General features: G+C 43.1%; 2 protein-coding genes across 3 annotated transcripts; both read left to right on the top strand.

Annotated features, from left to right (window-relative positions):
* Nucleotides 1–16: 16 nt before the first annotated feature.
* Nucleotides 17–4,241, top strand: LOC130705838 (uncharacterized). Its single transcript, XM_057535202.1, has 3 exons — nt 17–30; nt 3,178–3,721; nt 4,050–4,241. The coding sequence occupies exons 1-3, from the start codon at nt 17–19 to the stop codon at nt 4,239–4,241; spliced, it is 750 nt and encodes a 249-aa protein (XP_057391185.1).
* On the top strand, nt 3,755–20,345 carry PRKAR1A (protein kinase cAMP-dependent type I regulatory subunit alpha). Of its 2 annotated transcripts, none has more exons than XM_007185572.3 (11): nt 3,755–3,911; nt 7,085–7,264; nt 12,761–12,931; nt 13,952–14,043; nt 14,254–14,315; nt 15,150–15,196; nt 15,873–16,031; nt 17,341–17,401; nt 18,493–18,614; nt 19,539–19,620; nt 19,962–20,345. In XM_007185572.3, exons 2-11 carry the CDS (start codon nt 7,091–7,093, stop codon nt 20,132–20,134), a joined length of 1,143 nt encoding a protein of 380 aa, XP_007185634.1. In that variant the 5' UTR covers nt 3,755–3,911; nt 7,085–7,090; the 3' UTR covers nt 20,135–20,345. The 2 variants fall into 2 exon arrangements, with proteins under 2 accessions (XP_007185634.1, XP_057392143.1); XM_057536160.1 differs by lacking the exon at nt 3,755–3,911 and adding an exon at nt 4,168–4,318.
* Nucleotides 20,346–22,694: the final 2,349 nt, after the last annotated feature.

The raw sequence follows: 22,694 nt of genomic DNA, 5'->3' as shown, positions 1-22,694 counted from the left end.
AACCTGACGTCCAGGCATGGATGAGCGTCGGTATCTGTGGACCCACTGAAATCAGACGATAAAGGTCATATGTGTGTATGCTTGGCATATTTTCTGGGGAGAAAGAAAGCCCTTGTTTTCATGAGCTTCTCTGAGGAGACCATGACTAAAATTTTTTTTATTGAAGTATATTTGATTTATGATGTTGTGTTAGTTTCAGGTGTACAGCAGAGTGATTCAGTTGTTTTTTTAAAATTATATTCCATTATAGGTTATTATAAGATATCAAATAGAATTCCCTGTGTTATACAGTAAATTCTGGTTGCTTATCATCACTATTTTTTTTTAAAGCCCTAAATCTGTGAACTACTGATTTCGGGTTAGCATGAGTTAAAACTAGCAAAGGCATAGGAGATCCATATCTGGGAGAAGAATATTTAGAAGAGATTCATGCAAATATCTGGGCTAGACTTGACTCATGCTTGTGATGATTAATTTTTATGAGTCAACTTAGCTAGGCCCTGGTACCCAGTTTTCGGTCAAATACTAGTCTGGATGTCGTTGAGAAGGTATTTTTTAGACGTGATTCACCTTTAGAACAGTAGTCTGTAAGTAAGGCACATTACCCTTTGTAAACGCCTTAAGAGAAAAGATTGAGGTTCCCAGAGGAAGAATTTGGGCCTCCAGGCCCTCTTCAGAGTCAAGGCTGCAGCGTCAGCTCCCCCCTGGACATTTGCCAGTGAGAAAAGCAGAAAGACTTTTGGCATTGGAATGCTTGCTGGAATTAGGTTATCTTTGAAACCACAACCTTGGGTTCCACAGGAAGCATATATACTCAGCATAAATAGGTGGTGATAGTCTGAAAACTACTCCTTGGAAACCTGAACTACGTGCATCTGGCCTCACCCAATGGAAACTTTAAACATAAGAAACACTAAGAAATGGCATGCCAAAATATTCCTTCCTTTTATACACTGGCTTTCTTCTTTTTAAAATTTTTTTATTGGGGTATAGTTGTTTTACAACATCGTGTTAGTTTCTACTGTACAGCGAAGTGGAGTTCCCGTGCTATATGGCAATTTCTCATTAGTTATCTATTTTATACATATTAGTGTATCCATGTCAATCCCAATCTCCCAGTTCATCCCACCACCACCCCCTTCCCCCCTTGGTGTCCATATGTTTGTTCTCTACATCTGTGTCTCTATTTCTGTACACTGGCTTTCTTAGTTCAACTTCTGCTTACTAAATGCATAACTGATGTTTATTTTGCTTTTAAAATTGTTTGCTGTTGTTTGTTTCACAAACATTGTAACAGCAATTAAGGAATTTTGTTTTGAAGAGAAAAATTTACTTACAACACCACTACCGTAGAAACTCATTTTGTAGAGCTTTTCCAAGGACACAGATTAAAAAAAAAAGAAAAAAAAAAAGGGGCTGACAGACCTTGGAATCCAGGGCAGAAGGCCTCTGGAGAAGGAGAAACCACACAAACTAGGGTGGAACCACTGTCATTTCTGAAATGAATTTGATGAGTTGAAATTCTCGCAGCGGCACAGCCGGCTGCACTGAAACAGCATTCGCAGCATTGGGAAACCACCAAGGCTGTTTGGCTTTTCGCAGCAGCTGTCTCAGTGAACTCTCCCCAGGCTCAACTATCTGCTGCACATTTCCCTTTCTGTCTTTCAAAGCCCCGGCCTAGGAGGATTTGGCAGCTAGAACGAGGTTGAGTGCGACGGACACAGGAAACGACGGCCCGTGGCTGGAGGGGCGCCTGAATGCGGCTGAATGGGGACACACAGCCAGGCCTCAGCACCGAGTCAGCTGTCGCTCAAAGCACAGGCTCAATGTCACCAGCTTGCTGGTTTCCCTATTCTAAGCGTCTTGACTCTCTTAGGAAGGTAACACTGAGAATGGGACACAGTACAACTCAGTCTTAACCCAGTAGTGTGGGTAGCTCCTGAGGAAGGGGAGAGCAGCCGGGAAGCAAACTAATGTTTATCTATTGTATCCCGCCCTGTGCTGGGCACTTTCTTTACACACGTGCTGCAAAGGGGAGTGATTACGCTCACTGCCTAGGTATGAAACATAGTAGTCACTTAACTGCTCCAGGCCTCATTTTCCTTCCATGACAATAACATCATAATAATACTGATGCTAGAGTTTATTATGAAGATTCAATTAATTATTATGAGTGAAGCACTTAGAACACGGCCAGAAACACAGCAAGTGCTATAGGCATGTGTGCCGTTATTATCTTTATTGCTTCATTTTAGCACAGCCCTGCTCATCCTTTATGATTGAGGAAACTGAGGCTCATGGGGATTAAGTCAATTACCGGAGATGGCAGAGCCTGAAACCAAACTCAGATTTATCGGACCGCAGTGTTTTCTTCTCAGAACGAGACCGGGCCTGCTCAGTGCTATCGAATTCCCTCTCCTGCTTGCCAGCTTAGGGTTCACTTTAATTAGCCTTTCTTTGTACTGACAAGGGTGAAATCGTATATGACTGAGGCTGTGCCTTTAATCTCCCATTCCACCCATCCCTGGTGAAAGTCCTGTGGGGGCGTAGGTGGGAGAAGAAACTTCCCCCCTACATCCCCCTCTTACAGGCCTAATCTGGCCTTTCTGATGTTGTCTATGCTTCTTCTGACTTTCAGAAAGCCCGTGGGGGTGGGGGTGGAGCGGGGGAGGGATAACCACAACTAAATGAAAGAAGTACTCTGATAAGCAGGAGGCTTATCGTACTGGTGGATTTAGGGGTGCACCTGGCCTGTTAGGACAGTGATGTCCAACAGAAATACTATAAACACGAGTCATGGAGGAAATTTAAAAATTTATAATAGCTATATTAAAAAGGTAAAAAACAAAAGCGAAATTAATCTTAATAGTATTTAACCGAATATATCCAAAATATTACGGTTTCGGCCTGGAATCAGTATAAAAATTATTAGAGGTATTTATATATTTTTTGTATTATGCGTTAAATCCATTGTGTATTTTACACATACAGCCCTAGAGCTATATACCCCAAGGGTACAACAGGTACCAGCCAGACACAAAGATACGTGTGTTCCAAGGGCCTTCTTTATTCATTTAGCGACGTCATATGTCCGAAAGCGTCCCCTGCCTCCCATCCCCTTTCCTCTTCCACGGGCGGATACTTGCATGGGAAAAAAAAATGGCTGAAGCAGTAAAGAAGTCGCTGCCCCGCCCTCCCCTCCATCATCCCCGATGAGGGCAGTTTTTACAGGCGGTTGAGATTTCTCGTGTGGTCACAGACGGTTTGTGCCCACCTGCACGTTTTGTACTTCTCATTATGCGGGGTCGGGGCGAGGAGGGGGGCATTTCAGGAGCTAGAAGGACTCAGGCCTCTCTTGGACTCCGACAAAGTCCTTTCCAGCATTTTGTGCCCATTGGGACTGTGTGGCCTCCACTTGGCGACAGCACCCCCGGAGGGGAGAGCGGCCCGCTTGGCCAAGCAGACACTTGGCAGGGCTCGGATTTCCTGGACCGGATGGCGGCCCGGAGCCCGGAGGCCGCGGCGCTGGCCGAGCACAGGATACGCGGCGGGCGTGCGCATCCCGGGATCCGCCCGCGCTCGGCCCCTGGTGCAGCTGCCGCGGATCCGCCACCTCCTCCGGGGCTTGGAAGCGGCAGGAATTCCCCCTCCCCGGCCCCGCGTCCCCCTCCGGCCGGGGCCGCGGGGCGGAGTCGCCCACCTGTCATCCGAGACGCCCCACGTGGGTCGGCCTGGGTGGGGGGCGGGGGTTGAAGGCAGGGAGAAAAGGCGGAGGCGGCGAGGGAGGTGGGAGTGAGGGTGGGGAGAAGAGAGGAGAGGAGGAGAGAGGGGAGCTGCCCACAGCCACGCGGAGAGCGAGCGAAGAGCAGCAGAGAGAGAAAAGAGGACCTGTGGCGTCCAGACTGGAACAGGTAAGGGGCGGCAGGTGTACAGAGGAGGGAAGCCCCGGGCTAGAGAAAGTGAGGAGAAGACCAGAGGCAAGCGCGAGGAGGGCTGCGGACGAGGGACGAGGCAGGACGGAAAGAAGAGTAGAAGGGGGACCATTCTAGGCGGAGGAGGGGCGAGGGTCCTTCAACGAGCGGCGGCGGAGGACCCGGGGCCGCTGCCCCTTTAAGGTTGCCAAGGCGACGGCTCTGGCCAGAGCGAGGCGCATTGACGTCAGCAGCCGGGCGCTGATTGGCTGCGGCGCGGCCGTTTCCGGTGGAGCCGCCGCGGAGCAGCTGAAGCCGAGTGCATCCTAGCTGGGAAGGGAGCGCTGAGGTAGCTCCGCCGGCCGCCGCCTCGACCGCAGTCCGAGCCCGCCGCCGTCCGCCCGCAGGTGAGAGGCCTCGGCGGGGGCCCCCGCGCGCCCAGCTTCGTCGCCAGCCGCCCGTTTGGGGGCGCCGGGCCGATCCAAGATGGCGTCGCGGGGAGCGACCTGCGGGGGACGGCCGCACCCCCTGCATCTCCCGGCCCGGCGCCTCCAGAGGGCCTCCCGCGGGCCTCGCTCCCCGGCCCGGGTCTGCGCCCCCCAGACCCCCGGGGCCCGCTCCGGCCGCCCCGCCCCCGCGGCCTCCCCGCTCGCCCTCCCGCATCTCCTGAAGGACGGTGGCGCGATGTCCCCGGAATCCGCCATCGCCCCCCGGCCTTTCCGGCTGCTCCGGGGACCCGGCGGTCCTCGTTTTCCTCCGTCCGGCCTCCTCCCCGGCCTCTCCCGCGGGCGCTTCCCCTTCCTTCCCGGGATTGTCGCCCCGCCCCCGCGGTGGTCGTCGCCCGGCCGCTCCGTGGCTTTCTGTCCCCTCTCCCCTGCCCTCCTTTCCCGGTCCCCGCCCCCCAGGTCTTCCCTTGGCCTTCCGAGCAGAGCGGGATGCAGGATGGGCCTCCCTTCCGCTCGTGGCCGTGACTGTGGCCTAAGTGGAGTGAAGGGCACTTCCGTGTCCTTGCCCCCGAAACGTGCGCGGTACCTGTGACCCGCCCCCCCCCCCCCCCCCCGGCAGCTCAGTGCTGGCGCGACGCCGAACGGCGTCACCGCCGGAGGGATGCGCGAGAGATGGGTCTTCTCGGTGCTCCGAGGATGACCCCCAGGAAGGGCTCCTGGCTCCTTCTGGTCTGAGGGTCTGCGGCCTGAATCCGCGAGTTTCTCAAGGCGTCTGACATAGCGCCTCGCATGCGATCCCTTTGAAACGGAATTGTGTCACAACCGACTTTCCGAAAGAATCTCAGTGTTTTCTTAGGAGGAGAGGCAATGCAGTGTACGTTTTGCAGCAGTTAAATAATTGGGGGCGGGGGGAGCTAAATTGTTAAGCTTTTACTACCAAGTACGAGGACGGGCTTAATCTAGGTATATTCGATTAAAACATTAAGACTGTGAAATACGGATATTCCGGGGTTCACACGGTGACCTGACTGCGCCAGTCCTGGGGCGTTTATGTTAATATGCTACCTTATTTCCAGTGTCCTCCTTTCGGTGTTTTAAATACATTGTTGCAAACAACAAACCAGTCTCACCGCTTAGCCCCAGTTCTCGCATTTCTACCACAGACCTGATCTTCGAATGATTTCTCTGATCAGTTGAATACATGTATTGATATTCCTGAGACGGCTCTGAATGTTCTGAAGCATAAAAAGATCTGATTGATCATTGTTCTCGGTGGCTTTCAGTCCAGTATTTTTTCAAATGCAGAAAATCCTACTGAAGTGGATTCTCAGTTCATGTGGTTGTCTGAGCTGGAAAAGAGGCTGGTGTAAATCTATCCGAAAGTAACGTGTTTGTTTTGTTTTGTTTTTTGTGTTTGTATTAGAGTGTTTATTTCTGAAGTAGCAGCATGAGTCTTTTTCTGTGGCTTCTAATTTACGTGCTTGTCAGGGACTTTCTCATGGTCTGTTAATTAGTTTACTCGTTATTGACCCTTACCATGAAAGTTGTCTAAAACAAGATGCCTAACAGCACGTAGCTCTTTACTCTGCTGATTCTTTCTCCTTTGAAATTTACAGTGTCAGCTCAGTGGTTTTGTGTGTATTATATTTGAAAAAGACCAATTAGTGTTGAATTTAGTTGCAAAGCGGAGGAGACCTCACTTTTATCTTCTAATCTTAATTACTTAATAATTAGGAGTTGAAAGGAAAACAGTTTACGGCTCTTTTGTTAAATTAGTAGGCTTTTAATTCCAGGGTAAGGTTAGCTGCCCATTCTTATATTTGTTTATTTTACTTCACATCGAGGTAGTTTGAACCGTCTAAAATTCACTAAATGCAGTTTTATCTATTGAGTCTTCATGTGAGTTTAAAACTTAATGTTTTAACATTTTCCTGTCCAGATGAATAAAATGTTTTTTTTCCTGTCCAAATCTTTTATCGTTTACTTGGTAAGGTGTTTTTTCATTTATGTGGTTTTTGTTTTTGTTTTTTTCTATTAAGGATTTGCCCTCTTACTAGTGGGTCAGTGTGTTATCATCTAGAGCTGGAATCTGGTAAAAAGAGTCTAGGATTAAAAGTTGCTTTTATAACTCATCTGGGGTTTCTTTTGTGTTTTAAAAAATGTTGATTGCGCTAGTAGTTGGCTAACCAGAGCCTTTGCTCCAGTGGTTTGCTGGGTGAGATTAGGACACTCCCCTGGGATCCGGGTTACGTATAGGGAATGTCAGATGTTCTGTCTTGTGCTTTCTTGCTTTCACTTAGAGCTGACTTGTGTGCCCTTGTAATTCTCTGTCCCGTTTGCCATGTACACACTTCGCACGGCATCATGACTTCTTTTGTAGAAGGAGAATTGAATGAAATTCCCTTAAGGGCCTGACTCCTCAGCACCCCGCCTCTGCCGGGGATAAGTGGCTCATACTTCCTCCCGGGAGCTGAGGTTCTTCTCACTGTTGCTGCCTGCAGAGCCTAGATCCGGTGCAGCAGGACCTCAGTGAAACACGACTTTGAGAGAATGCTGTTTCTGTGCATACTTTACTCCCTAGGCCTCACCTCCCTGTTTTAAAAAAAAATCTACTTAGAAAGAAATCTTTGTGAATCAGTTGCCTAGTGAATTTGTTAGGTCAAAGGCCAGATTGACATTTGCTCTTTGTAAACAGTTTTCACAAGCATCTGTGTGTTTTCCCCGTAGCGAGCCATGGCGTCTGGCAGCACCGCCAGTGAGGAGGAGCGCAGCCTCCGGGAATGCGAGCTGTACGTGCAGAAGCACAACATCCAGGCCCTGCTCAAGGACTCCATCGTGCAGCTGTGCACCGCGCGGCCCGAGAGGCCCATGGCGTTCCTCAGGGAATACTTTGAGAGGCTGGAGAAGGTAAAAATAAATGGGGCAGAGCATGAGCTCACCCTGACGATTGTTAAGGGGGATGCCATAGCGTGTCGCTGATTTGTATCTTTTTGGAAGAAAAGGAATTCTGACCAAATAATAATTGATAATCATCATCATCATCTAAAATAGAACTTCAGAAAAGAAATGTAGTTAACACACTTGAAGTAATTTTTAACTTTGTAATCAGAATTTATCAAAACCAATCAGTATGCTGAGTTTACTTGGCTAACAGGTTTTCGTTTTCCAAACATAGTTCCTTGTAACTATTTAAATTAGTACATAAAACTGACTAAATGAAATAACTGACTAGATACAGTTGATCAGAAGTAGTGCGGCACTGTACCGCAGAGACTAACACAACATTGTAAATCAGCTATACTCCAGTAAAAATTTTTTAAAAGTAGTACAGCAGTGGTATGAAGTGAGAAATTCTACAGTACTTGAAAGCATTTAATGCTTTTTTATTCAGCAAAGCAAGTGAACTTGTAAGTTTTATCCCACCTTTTGAAATCACTGTAATGAAACAGTTGAGTCTAGCTTGTGACTGAAATTTCAGAAACTCTGAATTAGTGAAGTGTGTTTTACTGTAGAATATGTCTCAGGTGAATCGACTCTAGAGCAGAGAGATCAAGATTGATGGTTGTCAGAATTTTACTTTACAGTTTTGGTCAGGACTTGTTTCCTCTTGAAAAAAAATTAGGCAGTTCTTAGTCGTTGTTGTTCACCCTCATTCTGTGTATGTCAGTGGGACCTAAGCATGTGGTGTGTGCTTTTCTAAGCAAAATGATCATTTTTCATCAAGGTCGATGCTTCAGTTCACTTCCCTCAAAAAATGATGAATGAGAAAGTTTGGATTGTTAAATGTTTTGAGTAGTTTGTTTGGTTTACTTCTGAAATTCAGCGAGATAAATTTACAGGTTTTCTTAAGCATATTGAAGTTTTGATGTGGTTTGTAATGATTGTGAACCAGTTGGGAGGCATTTTCTTAGGTATATGATTGTTAATTATCTAATTGTATTGCAGAAATATTTGTAATGTATCCCACTGGTTTGGACAGTTTCTTAACCAGCATAACTTACTAGTAAAAGAGTCTGTTTTACTAATGTTTAAAAATGTTTGGGTGGCTCAGTGATCAGGAATTTTCTACTGTTTTCTTGAAAAGCTGTTTGTTGAAATTGGTGTCTAGTACCATGATTAGATTAATCAAAAACAACAACAACAAAAAACTAACCAGTCCCGATGAATGTAGCCTTGCTGTCTTGGAATTGTGGTAGAAAGTCTGGTTTTCTCTCAGTTAAGCAGCTCCCTGATAGTGAAATACTGTGGTGCCAGGCTGCTGTGGGCCTTCCCTGTTTTGAAGTGAAGCGTGTTGCTGGAGACCTGGTTCTGAAGTTGGTCACTGTAAGGGGATCCCTCTTGCCTCTGGACATCAGTAGAAGCCGTCTGATGAGGGGTGAGGCTGATGAGACGTGAAGGGCGTGTCTTTTTATAGGGAGTGTTGAGTGTGTGGCGCTCATTTCAGAGCCTGTGCTCTCATGGCCCTGTTGAAGCACTGACCAAGGGGAAGACAAGAAATGATCATTAAAGTAGTTTCTTTGCACGTGGGATTTTTTAATTTAATGTGTGTTGGCTTCTTTGCCTTTTAATAAAAGTCACAGCTTGACACTTTTTCCTATAATTCAAGGATCTTTGTTCACTTGCATACATTCCTTTAGCCAGGGTTGAATGTAAATATCTGGACTTTTAAGTAACTAGGTTTTCGACTTTTCAACAGGTCATTGTTCTGTGCATTAGGTGTTAGGTTATATGTGTGAAAATATGGTCACACTCTTGTCACCTCTCCCTGTGTTAACCAGGGGTCATGTTTCTGCTACCCTCAACTGCTCAATAAGAAATGCACCAAAAAACTCCATTGAAAGCTTCTGCGTTTTATTTCAGACTGTTACCTGTAATTTGAATCCTCTTTTCTGCATATATTTATTAGAACCTCCCTGTCTGATAGATCAGAGGACTTTCAATAGCTCCGACCATGGAGTGTCTTCTGTGTGCCAGGTACCGTGTGAGCACTTTACACACCTACACACGTACTCATTATTCCAGATGTGTGAGGTTGATGGTCATCAGCATTTTACAGAGGTAGCAGGTAAAACTAAGAGAAATCAGGTAACGTGGCTGTGGTCATACAGGGTAGTAGCTTTAGGTTGCAGTACCATACGACCCCCAAATTTCAGTCGTTTACTACAAAAGTCCTGATTTCTTGGTCATGTGCAGCTCTTGTGGGCTCAGCCCATCTTCTCTCCTTGGCTCCATGTGTCTTGTCCTGGGGTCGAGTGGAAGGAGCAGCCATATGTAAAGCACGCTGTTCTCAAGGCAGAGGGGGGTCAGATGCTGCAGGGGCCTGGGTCAGATCTTACAAGAGGACACGGTGTGGTGAATCAAGCCACATGCCAAGCCCCAAGTCCGCGGGATGACGGGTCGTGTACTTCCCCTACAGGGAAGAATGGAACGGCAGGGGCAGGGAGGGGACAAATAGCGATGGTTGAAAGCATATTAAGTAAGCGGTGGGCACAGCATCGGAGCTTAATACTCGAGGATGTATTGACAGTAAGTGGACTGGGAGGGGTTCTTTTGTCTGTTCTTGTTTTAATAAGTGAGAGAACTGAGGAGGGAGGAGACTGACCGAAGAATGAATGACAACAGCAAAAAAAAGGGCGTAAAAATGTATAATAGAAATCAGTGATCTCAGTAATGGCTCTGAGTCATCAGGATTAGGTTCTAGCTGATTGCTATTAAAGATGAAAACCCATGGAACAGTGTTAAAATCAAAATGCTTTTGATACTTCAAAATTGTCTTAAAAATTCAGTTACAAGACAGTTCCAAATGAGATATTACTTGTGAAACTTAACATGAAATTTTTGTGAAATATCAGTGACAGGTTTTGGGGGTAGAATTTGTGTTTTCATTTATACCCTTGAACTTTAGACTTTGGGGAGACTTGAGTTTTAAAGTTCTCTGTTAATATGGAATGGGAAAACCTTACCTGTTTACTGGAATTACCAGAATGAAAATGAAGTGGGTTTTCTTTAAAAATGTATTTTTTAAAAAAATGGTTCTATATTTGCACATGGTTCAAAATTCTGCAGGTGCAAAAGGATATGACAATAAAAAGTCTTTTTCCCACTTCGTTGTCTTCCTAGAGTGCAGCCTGTGTTCCAGGGACAATATATGGGCACTTACAGATTCGTATCCAGCACATTCTTATCCAGCATGTGCGTGGTATTCCACTGTATGGATGTACTACAGTTTATTTAATCACCATGTTGACGACCGTTTTGGTGGTTTCCAGTGTTTTACTATTAAAAGCAATGATATAATAAATAATTTTGTATATCTGTCATTTCACACACATGCATATTTTAGAAAAAATTCCTGGCAGTAGACTTACTGGATTATTTGGTCAACAGGTAAGTGCATTTGTAACTAAATATGCAAATATATTAAAGTCGTTTTTGTTATAGGCTTTTCTTTTTTTTTTTTTTTTTTTTAATGAAAGAAGAAGGAGTTTTTTTTTTTTTTTTTTTAATTTTATTTATTATTTATTTATTTATTTATTTATTTATTTTTGGCTGTGCTGGGTCTTCGGTTCGTGCGAGGGCTTTCTCTAGTTGCGGCAAGTGGGGGCCACTCTTCATCGCGGTGCGGGGACCGCTCTTCATCGCGGTGCGCGGGCCTTTCACTATCGCGGCCCCTCCCGTTGCGGGGCACAGGCTCCAGACGCGCAGGCTCAGCAGCTGTGGCTCACGGGCCCAGCTGCTCCGTGGCATGTGGGATCTTCCCAGACCAGGGCTCGAACCCATGCCTCCTGCATTTGCAGGCAGATTCTCAACCACTGCGCCACCAGGGAAGCCCAGGCTTTTCTTACTGTGTTTTTAATTGAAAATTAGAAAGTCTAGAGAAATGAGAAAAATAAAGCCAATTCCTCCCTCCAAAAAATAAAAAAATAAAAATCAAGCATGAGTCTGTAATAGAGATAAACACTATTAATGCCTTGATTGTTATCATTCTAGACTTTTCTTGCTGCGTTTATATGTTCTTTTATTTGTCTTGATGCCAAATGCAGAGCCGAGTACCATGCAGGAGAAAAAGTAGGCAGCTCCTTAGTTTCTTTTTTATCAAAAAATTTTCAGAAATAGTAAATGCTGAGTTCATTTAGAATTTGAAAGACGGCTTAGAAAAATAATGGAGAGTGAGTCAGATGAATGAGAATGTAAATAGCTCACCATTCTTGGCTTTTTTCATTCTGATTTTACGTCAGGCATAACTCATTCTTTACTGAAGACCTGAGAGGAATTTCTTTTTAAGGCCCTAGATCTGAAAAATAAGAACGTTAAGTAGTTGATATCACTTTTAAACGGATTGGTTTAATAAGTTTTTAAAAGTGGGTAAACTTGTTTTTGTTTTAACTTCAAGTGTCAACCTTGACCATAAAGAATGCTTCCAGCTCTGTTAGGAGAGGTATTGTTGCAGCCGGTCTTAGTTAAATTCTAGGTTGCCGTCACGTTTTATTATCTGTTTATACTTGAGACTCCAGCTAGAATATGAGCTCCACAGGCTCAGGACTCTCTCCTATTGGTTTTTTGTTTTTTTTTAAAATAAATTTATGTATGTATTTATCTATGGCTGCATTGGGTCTTCATTGCTGTGTGCGGGCTTCTCATTGTGGCGACTTCTGTTGTTCCGGAGCCCGGGCTCTAGGCGCGTGGGCTTCGGTAGCTGTGGCTCGAAGGCTCTAGAGCGCAGGCTCAGTAGTTGTGGCTCACGGGCTTAGTTGCTCCGCGGCATGTGGGATCTTCCCGGACCAGGGCTCGAACCGTGTCTCCTGCATTGGCAGGAGGATTCTTAACCACTGCGCCACCAGGGAAGCCCTCCTATTGGTTTTTATATTCCCCTTGCCTAGTGTAGACTTGGCGTGGCAGATCCGGAGAATACATATTGAATTAATGGAGTAACCCAGTGATCTAGATTCTTCTATCACTTTGCTATGCCTGAGTGATTATTCCTAGATGGCATTCTTGGACGGGGCAGGGATCTCACACTAATTTCCCAGCCTTTTGTTTTGCAGTTCATTACTGTTGAGTGCATTACAAATCATTGTCGGTATATTATCATAATGAGTATATAATTTTTTATTTGCATGTTACGTGCCCTGTACCAGTGGCTTTTGTTCATTAATAAATATAGCATCTGTTACCCTCTGAGAAACAGTAAAGTCCTTTCAGAGTATTTCTTTTCAAGCTTGACTCTCCATTCCCCCCACCCCCCAATTTGTAATTGACCTTTGCCCCTTAACTTTCACCTTGGTAATAGAGGGAGAGATCTGAAGTGACTGAGAAGGACCGTCATTGGAGTATGAGAATACCAGCTGAAGAATACCATGCTGAAGGGTCTCATTTTGTAAACTTACAATTTTTTTTTTTCAGGAGGAGGCAAAACAGATCCAGAATCTGCAGAAAGCAAGCTCTCGTGCAGACTCGAGGGAGGATGAAATCTCCCCCCCTCCACCCAACCCGGTGGTAAAGGGCCGGAGGCGGCGAGGTGCTATCAGCGCCGAGGTCTACACGGAGGAGGACGCCGCGTCCTACGTCAGGAAGGTAGTTCTCACAGCTGGGCGCCGCGTCCTACGTCAGGAAGGTAGTTCTCACAGCTGGGCGCCGCGTCCTACGTCAGGAAGGTAGTTCTCACAGCTGGGCGCCGCGTCCTACGTCAGGAAGGTAGTTCTCACAGCTGGGCGCCGCGTCCTACGTCAGGAAGGTAGTTCTCACAGCTGGGCGCCGCGTCCTACGTCAGGAAGGTAGTTTTCATAGCTGAGCACTGAGGAGCCGGCTTTGGGACCCACGTGGCAGTCATCCAGTCACTTCCTTTGACGAATGTGCGCACTATTTCGAGGAGTAAAACACAGACAGGGTGGATCGTACTCCGTCCTGGACAGTTCCTGGGTACTTGGGGAACAGGTCTCTGTAACAACATGCCATCAGAGGAAATAACTAACAGTAATTTTAAAACAGTGCATAAGTGAGTTTTGGGGGTTTTCTTTTGCATGTTGTTGTTTTGCAGTAGAAGAGCAGGCAGTACTCCTTTTTCTCTTGAATCATGGTGTCAGTTTCTTGACATCCTGTAATTCATGTTGTGGCTTTTAACCTTTTACCCCACAAGCGTCATTTGTCTCAGTTGGCTGTTAGAGCCAGTCTGCCATTTCGAGTTATGCTGTTAGCCTGAAGGGGGAAGAGAATTGTGCTCGCAAGAGGTTGTGAGACTAACAGTACGTGATCACAGTTTAGAAAATGACCAGTTGTCATAAAATGCTTAGTTTTGCCTCACTAATCACCTTGGGCAAGGTGATTTTGGTTTGTTCCTTTAGTTGTTGACTAGGAACCAAATACTAGTCTTTAAATACAGGCCTAGATGTAGGCAAAGGGGATTATTGAGTCAATATTTGTTGAGTACTTTGTGGATCAAAGACAGTGTGAGAGTGTTGTGTTGAAAATGTTTCACTCAGAGCAGCTTTGTTTAAATACCGTGATGTAGCTTGACATTTCATTGTAATTTAGGTTGCAAGCATGAAGTGGTCTTGCTTTATGGAATTGTCATTTTGCCTTTCTGTTCTTTCTTAGGTTATACCAAAAGATTATAAGACAATGGCTGCTTTGGCCAAAGCCATTGAAAAGAATGTACTGTTTTCACATCTTGATGATAATGAGAGAAGGTAGGTACAGGTACTTTGTTATACTGTTTTTCCAGTACAGCTGGTGTCCCAAACTAGTCTCATCACTGTTGCAAGTTTTAAGGCTCTTAGTAATTGTTCACCTGATAACAATCCAGGCTGAAAATCTGGGAGCTTTAACTCTAAGATTAATGTTTGAAGTCCACAGAAGCAGCACATGAAATGTAACGCGAGGCCTTCTCTCCCTTGCAGTGACATTTTTGATGCCATGTTTCCGGTTTCCTTTATTGCTGGAGAGACTGTTATTCAGCAGGGTAAGGGTTGCTGCTTTTATGGCATGCACTATGATTATTGAAGTTTGTTTTCCTCTTTAAGCCTACCATTTTCCTTCTGTTATACCACTGGATTTTCTTATTTCTTTTATTAATTAAAATCTTCTGAGCTAAAAGGCACACTTTGCCTAAGGGACTAACATTTCCCTAACATCTGATATAGTTTTGTTTATGGTAACTGTTAAAGGGAATTCATGCATTTTTACTTTGTATGGAGTTCCAGAACCTCACTTATTTCATATATCCTTTATATTGATTATTAACCACTTACAAAGTAAAATAAAGTAGAAAATAAGCAAAACACTTAATATTCTTCATCATCTAGCCCGTCTCTTTATAAGGTTCTATGCCTTCTACTGATGCTTGCCTTTTTTGACCACATATAAGTAACATGGATCTCATCTTTTGGTGTCCTCTCTTTTTTCCTTTCTTATTTACTCTCGATATTTTCATGGGTCTTCATAATCCATATATTTTCTTGTTTAGTGACAATCTGATATTTGTTGCTTACTATTTGAGTTGTTTCTTGTTTTGTTATAGGTGATGTAGTGTTTAGTGTCTTTGTACACACAAGTGGCTTTTTTTTTTTTTTTCAGAGGCATTCTTCACCATGAGATGACTAAAAACTCGATCAGTTTTATGACTTTTAAAATAAATTGCTGGACTTTTTTTCTTGAAAGGTTCTGTTAATTTGTAATATACTCTTTTCTCTCACAGCACCTCTCTAACATAAGTTCATTATTTTACATTAATTTGGTTGGATTTGTGCTTCTTTAATTAATATGCTTCTAACTTTTTTTCTCTCCTCGCTTTTAGGTGATGAAGGGGATAACTTCTATGTGATTGATCAAGGAGAGATGGATGTAAGATTTAGTAATTGCAAAAATATGTTGATAATCTTAAAAGTCAACTTGTTGATATTTATTGCTTCTAAGAGTTTCTGAAGGGCTATTACATCCTTGTATGTTCGATTCCTTTTGCCAAATATTTTACTGACACAGATACTTTCTAAAGGTAATTTCTTCAGCTAGACCTACAGTTCAGAACTTTTGCCAGATTAGTGGTTAAGGCGCGTGTGTGTGCTGTGGAATAAGACAGGTGTCAGGGAGAGTCTGGACCGGTCGTGAGCTGGGAGACTTGGTACAGCTTTCTTGGTTCTGGAAGTCTTGTTGCTCCCGTAAGATTATTAGAAAACTCGGCACCTCCTGCAGGTAAAATGCCTGCTTAGCCTGGTGCCTGGCACAGTGCTCTGTAAGTACATATGGTTAATATTAATGCTTAGTTCACTTTTTTTGCCCTGGTCATCCTTACAGAGGACCTTTTTCTTATCAGATAATTAAACTAGGTAAGCTACAGACACTCTGAACTTACTTAACTCATTGTCAGAAGTCAGCTGTTTTGCTCCGTTGTGTACCGAAAATGTAACACATTTTATTTTTTAAAACAAAGTTCAGGATTCTGACCTCTTAAAAAGGTTTGCAGGTTTTTAATACTTACGTATTTGTCTATGTAGAAAAAAACAGTGCTTTTGTATTTTAGGTCTATGTCAACAATGAGTGGGCAACCAGTGTTGGGGAAGGAGGGAGCTTTGGGGAGCTCGCTTTGATTTATGGAACACCGAGAGCAGCCACTGTCAAGGCAAAGACAAATGTGAAATTGTGGGGTATCGACCGAGACAGCTATAGAAGAATCCTCATGGTAAGATACGTGGGTTTTGGAGTGTGGCTCACAATCCAGACTGTGTACCTAATGTTTAAGTAGTATCACCACATTAAAATGAGAATGTTGTTTACTTTTAACGATTGAACACTTGTATTAAGCCCAACTTAGCATTATTCATTATACCGTTTGAGACAGTGATCTTTTAGAACAAAGCTTTGGCCAGAAATAACATGGGAAACAAATGTGGTGTATACGCAGCGGTCAGCTTATGTTTGGGAATCTCTCCATTCGTCAGTCAGTGCATCTTCCCTTAGCTGATCTTTACACATTACAGTCGGCCTGAGAGGTGCTGCTTCCGAGTGCATGACGTTATTGAAGCCCACTCAGAAGCGATCAGCTTCTCTAAATGGAAAGGAGGTTAGCGGTGATGCAGGTTTCATGTCCCTTCTCACTGTAAAGGAATAAACGAAGTAGTAAAACCATTGGAACGTTCTGCTGATGTAATTAGACTCTATGAGAACTTTCTGACAAATTTATGGAGTAGCTTGGGTGTTTAAGTCCCAGTAAATGGCATTAGTCATCTTAAATGGCTTTCTTCAATTTATGTATTACATGTCTGATTATTTGACAGTACGCGGTTGGACGTACTTAGAAAATTTTCTGTACTGGGGGATGGAGATATGTATATCTATTGTGTATATACTTATGTATATGTAATAGATACATATTATATAATAAATATTAAATAATATAAATACATATTATACATACATATTTATAAGTATATAAATTGCCAAGGCAATTTACTGTGTAAGGGATGTTTATTATAGAGGAACTGTGTGTTTCCCCCTTTCTGTCCCCCAGATATATTTAGCAAACCTTGCAGATAAGACATTTTGGTTTAGTTTGGGGTTACGGCACTTTTTTTTGTCAGGGTGGGATGTTGTTTATATGGTAGCAGTTGTATATCCTTCCTTCTGTGGAGGATCGGGGTTGTGGAAAAGGACCCTGGGCTGGAAATATATTCAGCCGTAGTCACATATATTACTTGGGTTTTTGTTTTTTTGTTTTGTTTTTTTTGGAGAACTGATTGTTTGCTTTTTTGACATTTCACTAACTCGTGAATTCTTTGGGCATATCCGTGGTGTCTCTTTTAGGAGCAAGTTACTAAGAGCTTTTGATTGCACTGAACAGAGGGCTTACCGTCTTCAACAGGAAGAAAACAATCATGTATCAAGCAGCAGCAGCAAGCTTTGACTTCTCTGTTGTTGTTGTTCATTTACTTGAAACAGTATTTCTTACTCCACAGCATTATGTGAATTACACTTTCTTTTTTCATTTATAGGGAAGCACGCTGAGAAAGCGGAAGATGTATGAGGAGTTTCTTAGTAAAGTGTCTATTTTAGGTAAGTTTTGGAAGATTGCATGGAGAATTGTTAAATTGAAGTTGTTAGTAATGCTTAAGGAAACTGATTGTATTTCATAAAGATTACTCCAGTTATCAACTCTTTTTCTTTTTTTAATGGTAACAAAAGCCACATGGAATGCAGAGTTGAAGTTTGACTAAGTTAGAAGTAATTTTAAAGTGTGTTTAATTTGCTAGTATATGACAGACCTCTAACTTAGAAGTAAGTGTTACTTACTTCTCCTGGAGAGACAGAGGACTGGAAGTGTTCTCCTGCGTGGGGACTCCCACAGTTAGTCCCCCGGGACTTGTTTCTCTGTTGCTCCATCAGTGAGTTTATTGGTTCAGGAAAGTGAGTATTTCCAAGAATGCATTTCCTCTGTAGAAAGAATAGGTGTCATTTGCTTGCTTTCTCTGAAAAAATGCTAGAAGTGTGGGGGAATTTAGAGTAAAGTAGGGTAATTGGAGGCATTTCTACATATTTTGTTATGTGGACTTAGAGACTTTATTACAAGCTGTTCTTCATTGGGAGGGGAAATGGCGATTTTTATAAGGTGATATAGTCTTGAGTCGTTGCTTTGTTACAGTGAATTGACTTTTTTGCCCTTATTTGTCCTTTCTCTGGAATGGTTACATTTGTTTAGTGTCTTGGGTGTTAGTTTGGCCTTTGGGAACAAAAGTTATTTTCTAGTTACTCTTGTTGGTTTTGTAAATAAATTCTACTGAGGATTTAAATTGATAAATTATTTCTCTTAATCTCTGCAACTATTACTTTTGGGTCCTGTAATTGTAGGTTCAATTTGCATTGATGGCAGTCTTTAGGAATACTTAACGATTACATTTTTCTTATCCCTGTACCATCGGATGCAGTTGGTATAGGTTAACCTGGCCACTGGGCTACTGAAAGAAAGCTCTGGGGTCATCTGTAAGTAGCAGGAGGATCTTGGTGAGACGGGAGGTGGTTGAAGACAGGTGCCATGTTGGATGGGAGCCACTACTAGAGTATTTTGGTTGACTTCTTTGTACCTTTGTTTTGAGATTTTTAGCAATACCAAGTAATGCAGAGAAATTCTTTTGATTCCTGCCTTTTAGAATCTCTGGACAAGTGGGAGCGTCTCACGGTAGCTGATGCGTTGGAACCAGTGCAGTTTGAAGACGGGCAGAAGATTGTGGTGCAGGGGGAGCCGGGAGATGAGTTCTTCATTATTTTAGAGGTAAAGATGGGGCAGCACCGGGCGGGGAATAAGGGGGACACCAGTTCTCATTTACAGCTGCCGTTCTTAATATAAACAGTTTTATTTAAAAATGATCGTTCCCTTTGAAATGTCGTTGTTTGGTTTTCGGCCAGGCCACCACATTTTAAATGAGGGCTTTGCATGAAGTAATAGCTGAATTCTGACCTACTCGAATTAATTCTCCTCACAGAAGCCAAACAGAACTCAGCCATTTAGCACACAGGCTGTGATGTACTGCACCGTTCTTGTTAAAATCATGCATTTGGGCTAATTTGGCCAACAAGGATCAAAGGCAGGTATTTAAATTCTAAATGTTACCATGTTTTATATCGTCACAATCCGTGGAAATGTATAGCAGATACTCTTGCCAGCCAAGGAGATCCACAGAGCAGGTTCGCCGTGAGTGTGGCTCAGTAGATGCTAATCGGTGGCGTTTACACCAGGGGTCGAGGAGCTCTTTCTGTAAAGGGCCAGACAGTAAGTAATTGAGGCATTTATGAGCCGTAGTGTTTCTGCTGCAGACTCAACTCTCGTCGTAGTGGGAAAGCAGCCATGGACAGTATCTAAATGAATTGGTGTATTGTTCCTATAAAATTTTATTTATAAAAGCAGTGAGCTTGGATTGGCCCTCCTTCTGCAGTTTGCTAACCTGCGTCTGAACCCTCAAAGTACCTCAGCGTGATGAGAAGTACCTCCTAGCAGGAACTGCTGGGGTAAATAAGGATCAAGTCTGTAGTGACTCTTTTCAATTACCTTTTATCACATGAACGCAGAGGATTTGAAATAACTGCTGAGTCCTTTTTTTTTTTTTTGCAGAGTAGCTAAAATTGCATGGGATATTTAAAATGCCACCCAGGATTTGAAAGTATTAATGCGTTTTGCGTTTTGGTGATTTTGTTATAGGGTTCAGCCGCTGTGCTGCAGCGTCGTTCAGAAAATGAAGAATTTGTTGAAGTGGGAAGATTGGGGCCTTCTGATTATTTTGGTATGTGGATTTCCTCACAATAAACACATAGTTTCTGTAAGTCACTTCTCAGTGAGCTATCACAGTCTTTCATAATCTTGTCTTTTCTTCTCCTGAATTTTATTTTTTATTTTACTTTTTCGGCTCTCAGAGAGGTAGTGTGAGATTTTGACCTTGACTCAGTTAATTAAGTTATTGATTGTCTCATATCTGTCAGTTGGTTTTTTCCTGAGGTGCAGATGTAGTGTGGCCTGTACTGAGTTACTAGGAGGAAAAATACGGTTTTCTTCTCCCCGGAGGGCGCCCCTCAGAAGACGTTTCTGAGGGAGCTAGCCTACTCTCAGCCCTTTCCCCTCCTCCAGGCGAAATCGCGCTGCTGATGAATCGTCCTCGCGCCGCCACCGTGGTTGCCCGTGGCCCGCTGAAGTGCGTCAAGCTGGACCGCCCGAGGTTTGAACGTGTTCTTGGCCCGTGCTCGGACATCCTCAAGCGGAACATCCAGCAGTACAACAGTTTTGTGTCTCTGTCCGTCTGAAAGCCGCTTCCCGTGCCTCCCTTCCGCCTCTCCCTGGCCAGGCTTCCCCACGCAGACTGCTCTCTGGGCCCTCTTTGCAGCGCCTCGTGGCCACTGGCATCGCAGCTTCTTGTCGGTTTCTGTTCAAAGTTGCTCTTATTGCACCGTTTTTATTTTGGAGCATTAACTGAGTGCTCATACACAGTTAAATAAATAGAAAGAGTTCTGTGGAGACTTGGCTGTTCCTGCTTCTCTCTGTGCAGTGTTAGTGTTCGCCCTGGGCCGCGCGTGCCGTGCTTCCTGGTGAGGGCAGACCCTGCGCCACGTGAGTTACCGTAGAGTCATGATGTAACCGTGCAAGATTGCCTTTCAAGTGACAGAAGTTTCCTGTTATCATAAGCAGATTCTAGACTGTGGCCATATATGCTATATTTCTTTATAGAATAAACGATTTCTCATTAAGCTCTGAGGATTAGGAAAAACAGATATAGAAAAATCTTAGTATAGTAGAAAGACATCTGCCTGTATTTAAACTAGTTTAAGGGTGGAAAAATGCCCATTTTTGCTAATTATCAGGTAGAAATGATCTGTTCAGTTCTTTTTCTTTTTAACAAGAATTTTTATTTGTCAAGCGACTTTGCCTGGTTTTGTTTATATCTTGTTCTTAATGTTTCCTCTCCAATTCTAAAATATGTTGAGGTGTGGCTATCTATACCTACCTGCCTTTTAAGGTTCACACCAAATCATAAGCTGCAAATATTGGGTAATGATTTAACTGCATCTGCCTCAGCTCACAGATTCTGATTCCACCCTCATTTACCCAGCTAGTGCCAAATGTTGATCATCAGATGCTGAATTGAGAATAAGAATTTGAGGTCTGCACTCTCGGTTGTTAACTTAGAGGTTTTGGTTAATGTATATCCTTCAGTTGAGTCCAGGATAATAATCTCTTATGGTCTTTAAGCACTGACTCCAGGAGATTGGATTTACTGGGAATAGACAGACTGAATGTCATAACCGAAAATGGAGGTGGGCTTGCTGAAGGGAGAAGCGGCAGGGGGACAGAGTTCAGCGCTGGGAGCTTTGCCCCACTCAATTCCCTGGGGCGGGAGGTTTGGGAAGAGGTTTTTTACTTTGCTTTAACCTTTCCTCCCCTTTTTACATCAACTAGAATTTATGGTGGGTTGGGGGGTGGGGTAGGATGTGTCTGTGTTTCAGATTGGTCTAAAAGGCCATCCTACTGAAAAGTTCTGCTTTCCTATCTACCATCTTACTTCTCTGGCAGACTTTTTTGTGTAAACGTGTGTTTTGAGTCTTAACTGTATTTCAGTATTTTCCAGCCTTATCAAGGTTATGTGTTGTTACATTATTCCATGTGCACCAATGATACCCAACTGTTTATTTTTATTACTGTTATTTTTTGAAACAAAATTTCACAGTTCCATAATGTAGGCACTTTTATTTGCATTGTGATTTATATAGTATACAGGGTTATACTGGGGGTGACTGCAAGCGTTTTTTCCATCTGTGTGCATCTGGCTCTGATTACCCCTTTCCCAGGTAATTTAAATTGGTCATGGTAAATTGTTTTCATAGATTTGAACAGCTTTTGGGTTGTTACTAAGTTTGGAGTATAAATCTGGGAAAGAGATTTTATTTACATTTTAGTGTGGGATAGAAAGCCACCTTATTTCGAATTTTTTATTTTTCAAAACGATCTTTACTAAATGAGGATTTTCTGGTCTGTATTTTGTGTTTAGCTTTTTATATTTAAAAGATTAAAAATAAAAATTATGTTCTTATTAGCTTAAAGCTTAATTTGATCTTTGTTTAAATGCCAAAACTGTACTTAACTAAATTATTTAGAATGCCATAAATGTGCAGTTTCATATATGTATATAATCATGCTCATGTATATTTAGATTCATAACAATGCTTTCTAAATGAGTTTTGTTCTTAAGTCATTTGGCTTTGCTGTTTACTCCCTTTTGTAGTTTTTAATCTAAGAAAATTTAAGTCTGAATTTAAAAATGATCACATTTAAAGCTTTATCTTTGTGCAGTCTATGTGAGAAATCACGATTGGCATCATTTGTCTCAGTGGATATTCAGGGCTTCAGAAGGCATTATTTCTGGGCTTGGTGAGTGGGTTTATGAGCTCCACTGCTCTAGAAAGCATAGGTGGCCAAAGGACCATTTTGTGTTGTTTCCTGGTCACTAACCTGATTATACTGTGTGTGCTGATATACCCTCTTCTCTTTGTTATAGATTGTCTTAATGGTAGGTCAAGTAATAAAAAAGATTAAATAATTTAATTCTCTAATGAATCAGTTTTTCTTCCCTTTCTCCTTTGCTTCTCTTCTCCCTCTCCCCCGAGCCCCCGAAGCTGCTAATTGGTGGGCACAAATGAAAATCGAAAGTGAATTAGGGGATCGGTGTTTTGAAAGAATAATATGTTTGTTTTCAGTGTTTTCCAATTCAGTTTGTCAAAGAATGAATCTAAAAACCTTACTTTAAGGGTAATTGAGATGTAGCAGATCTGTACTGAGCAATGGAAGGAAAAGAGTAAATCAAAAGTCAAA

Source organism: Balaenoptera acutorostrata, chromosome 20 (genome assembly GCF_949987535.1).
Source record: "Balaenoptera acutorostrata chromosome 20, mBalAcu1.1, whole genome shotgun sequence".
Lineage (NCBI taxonomy): Eukaryota > Metazoa > Chordata > Mammalia > Artiodactyla > Balaenopteridae > Balaenoptera > Balaenoptera acutorostrata.
Note: the sequence above shows the minus strand (reverse complement) of the source record. Positions and strands in the feature narration are given on the sequence as shown.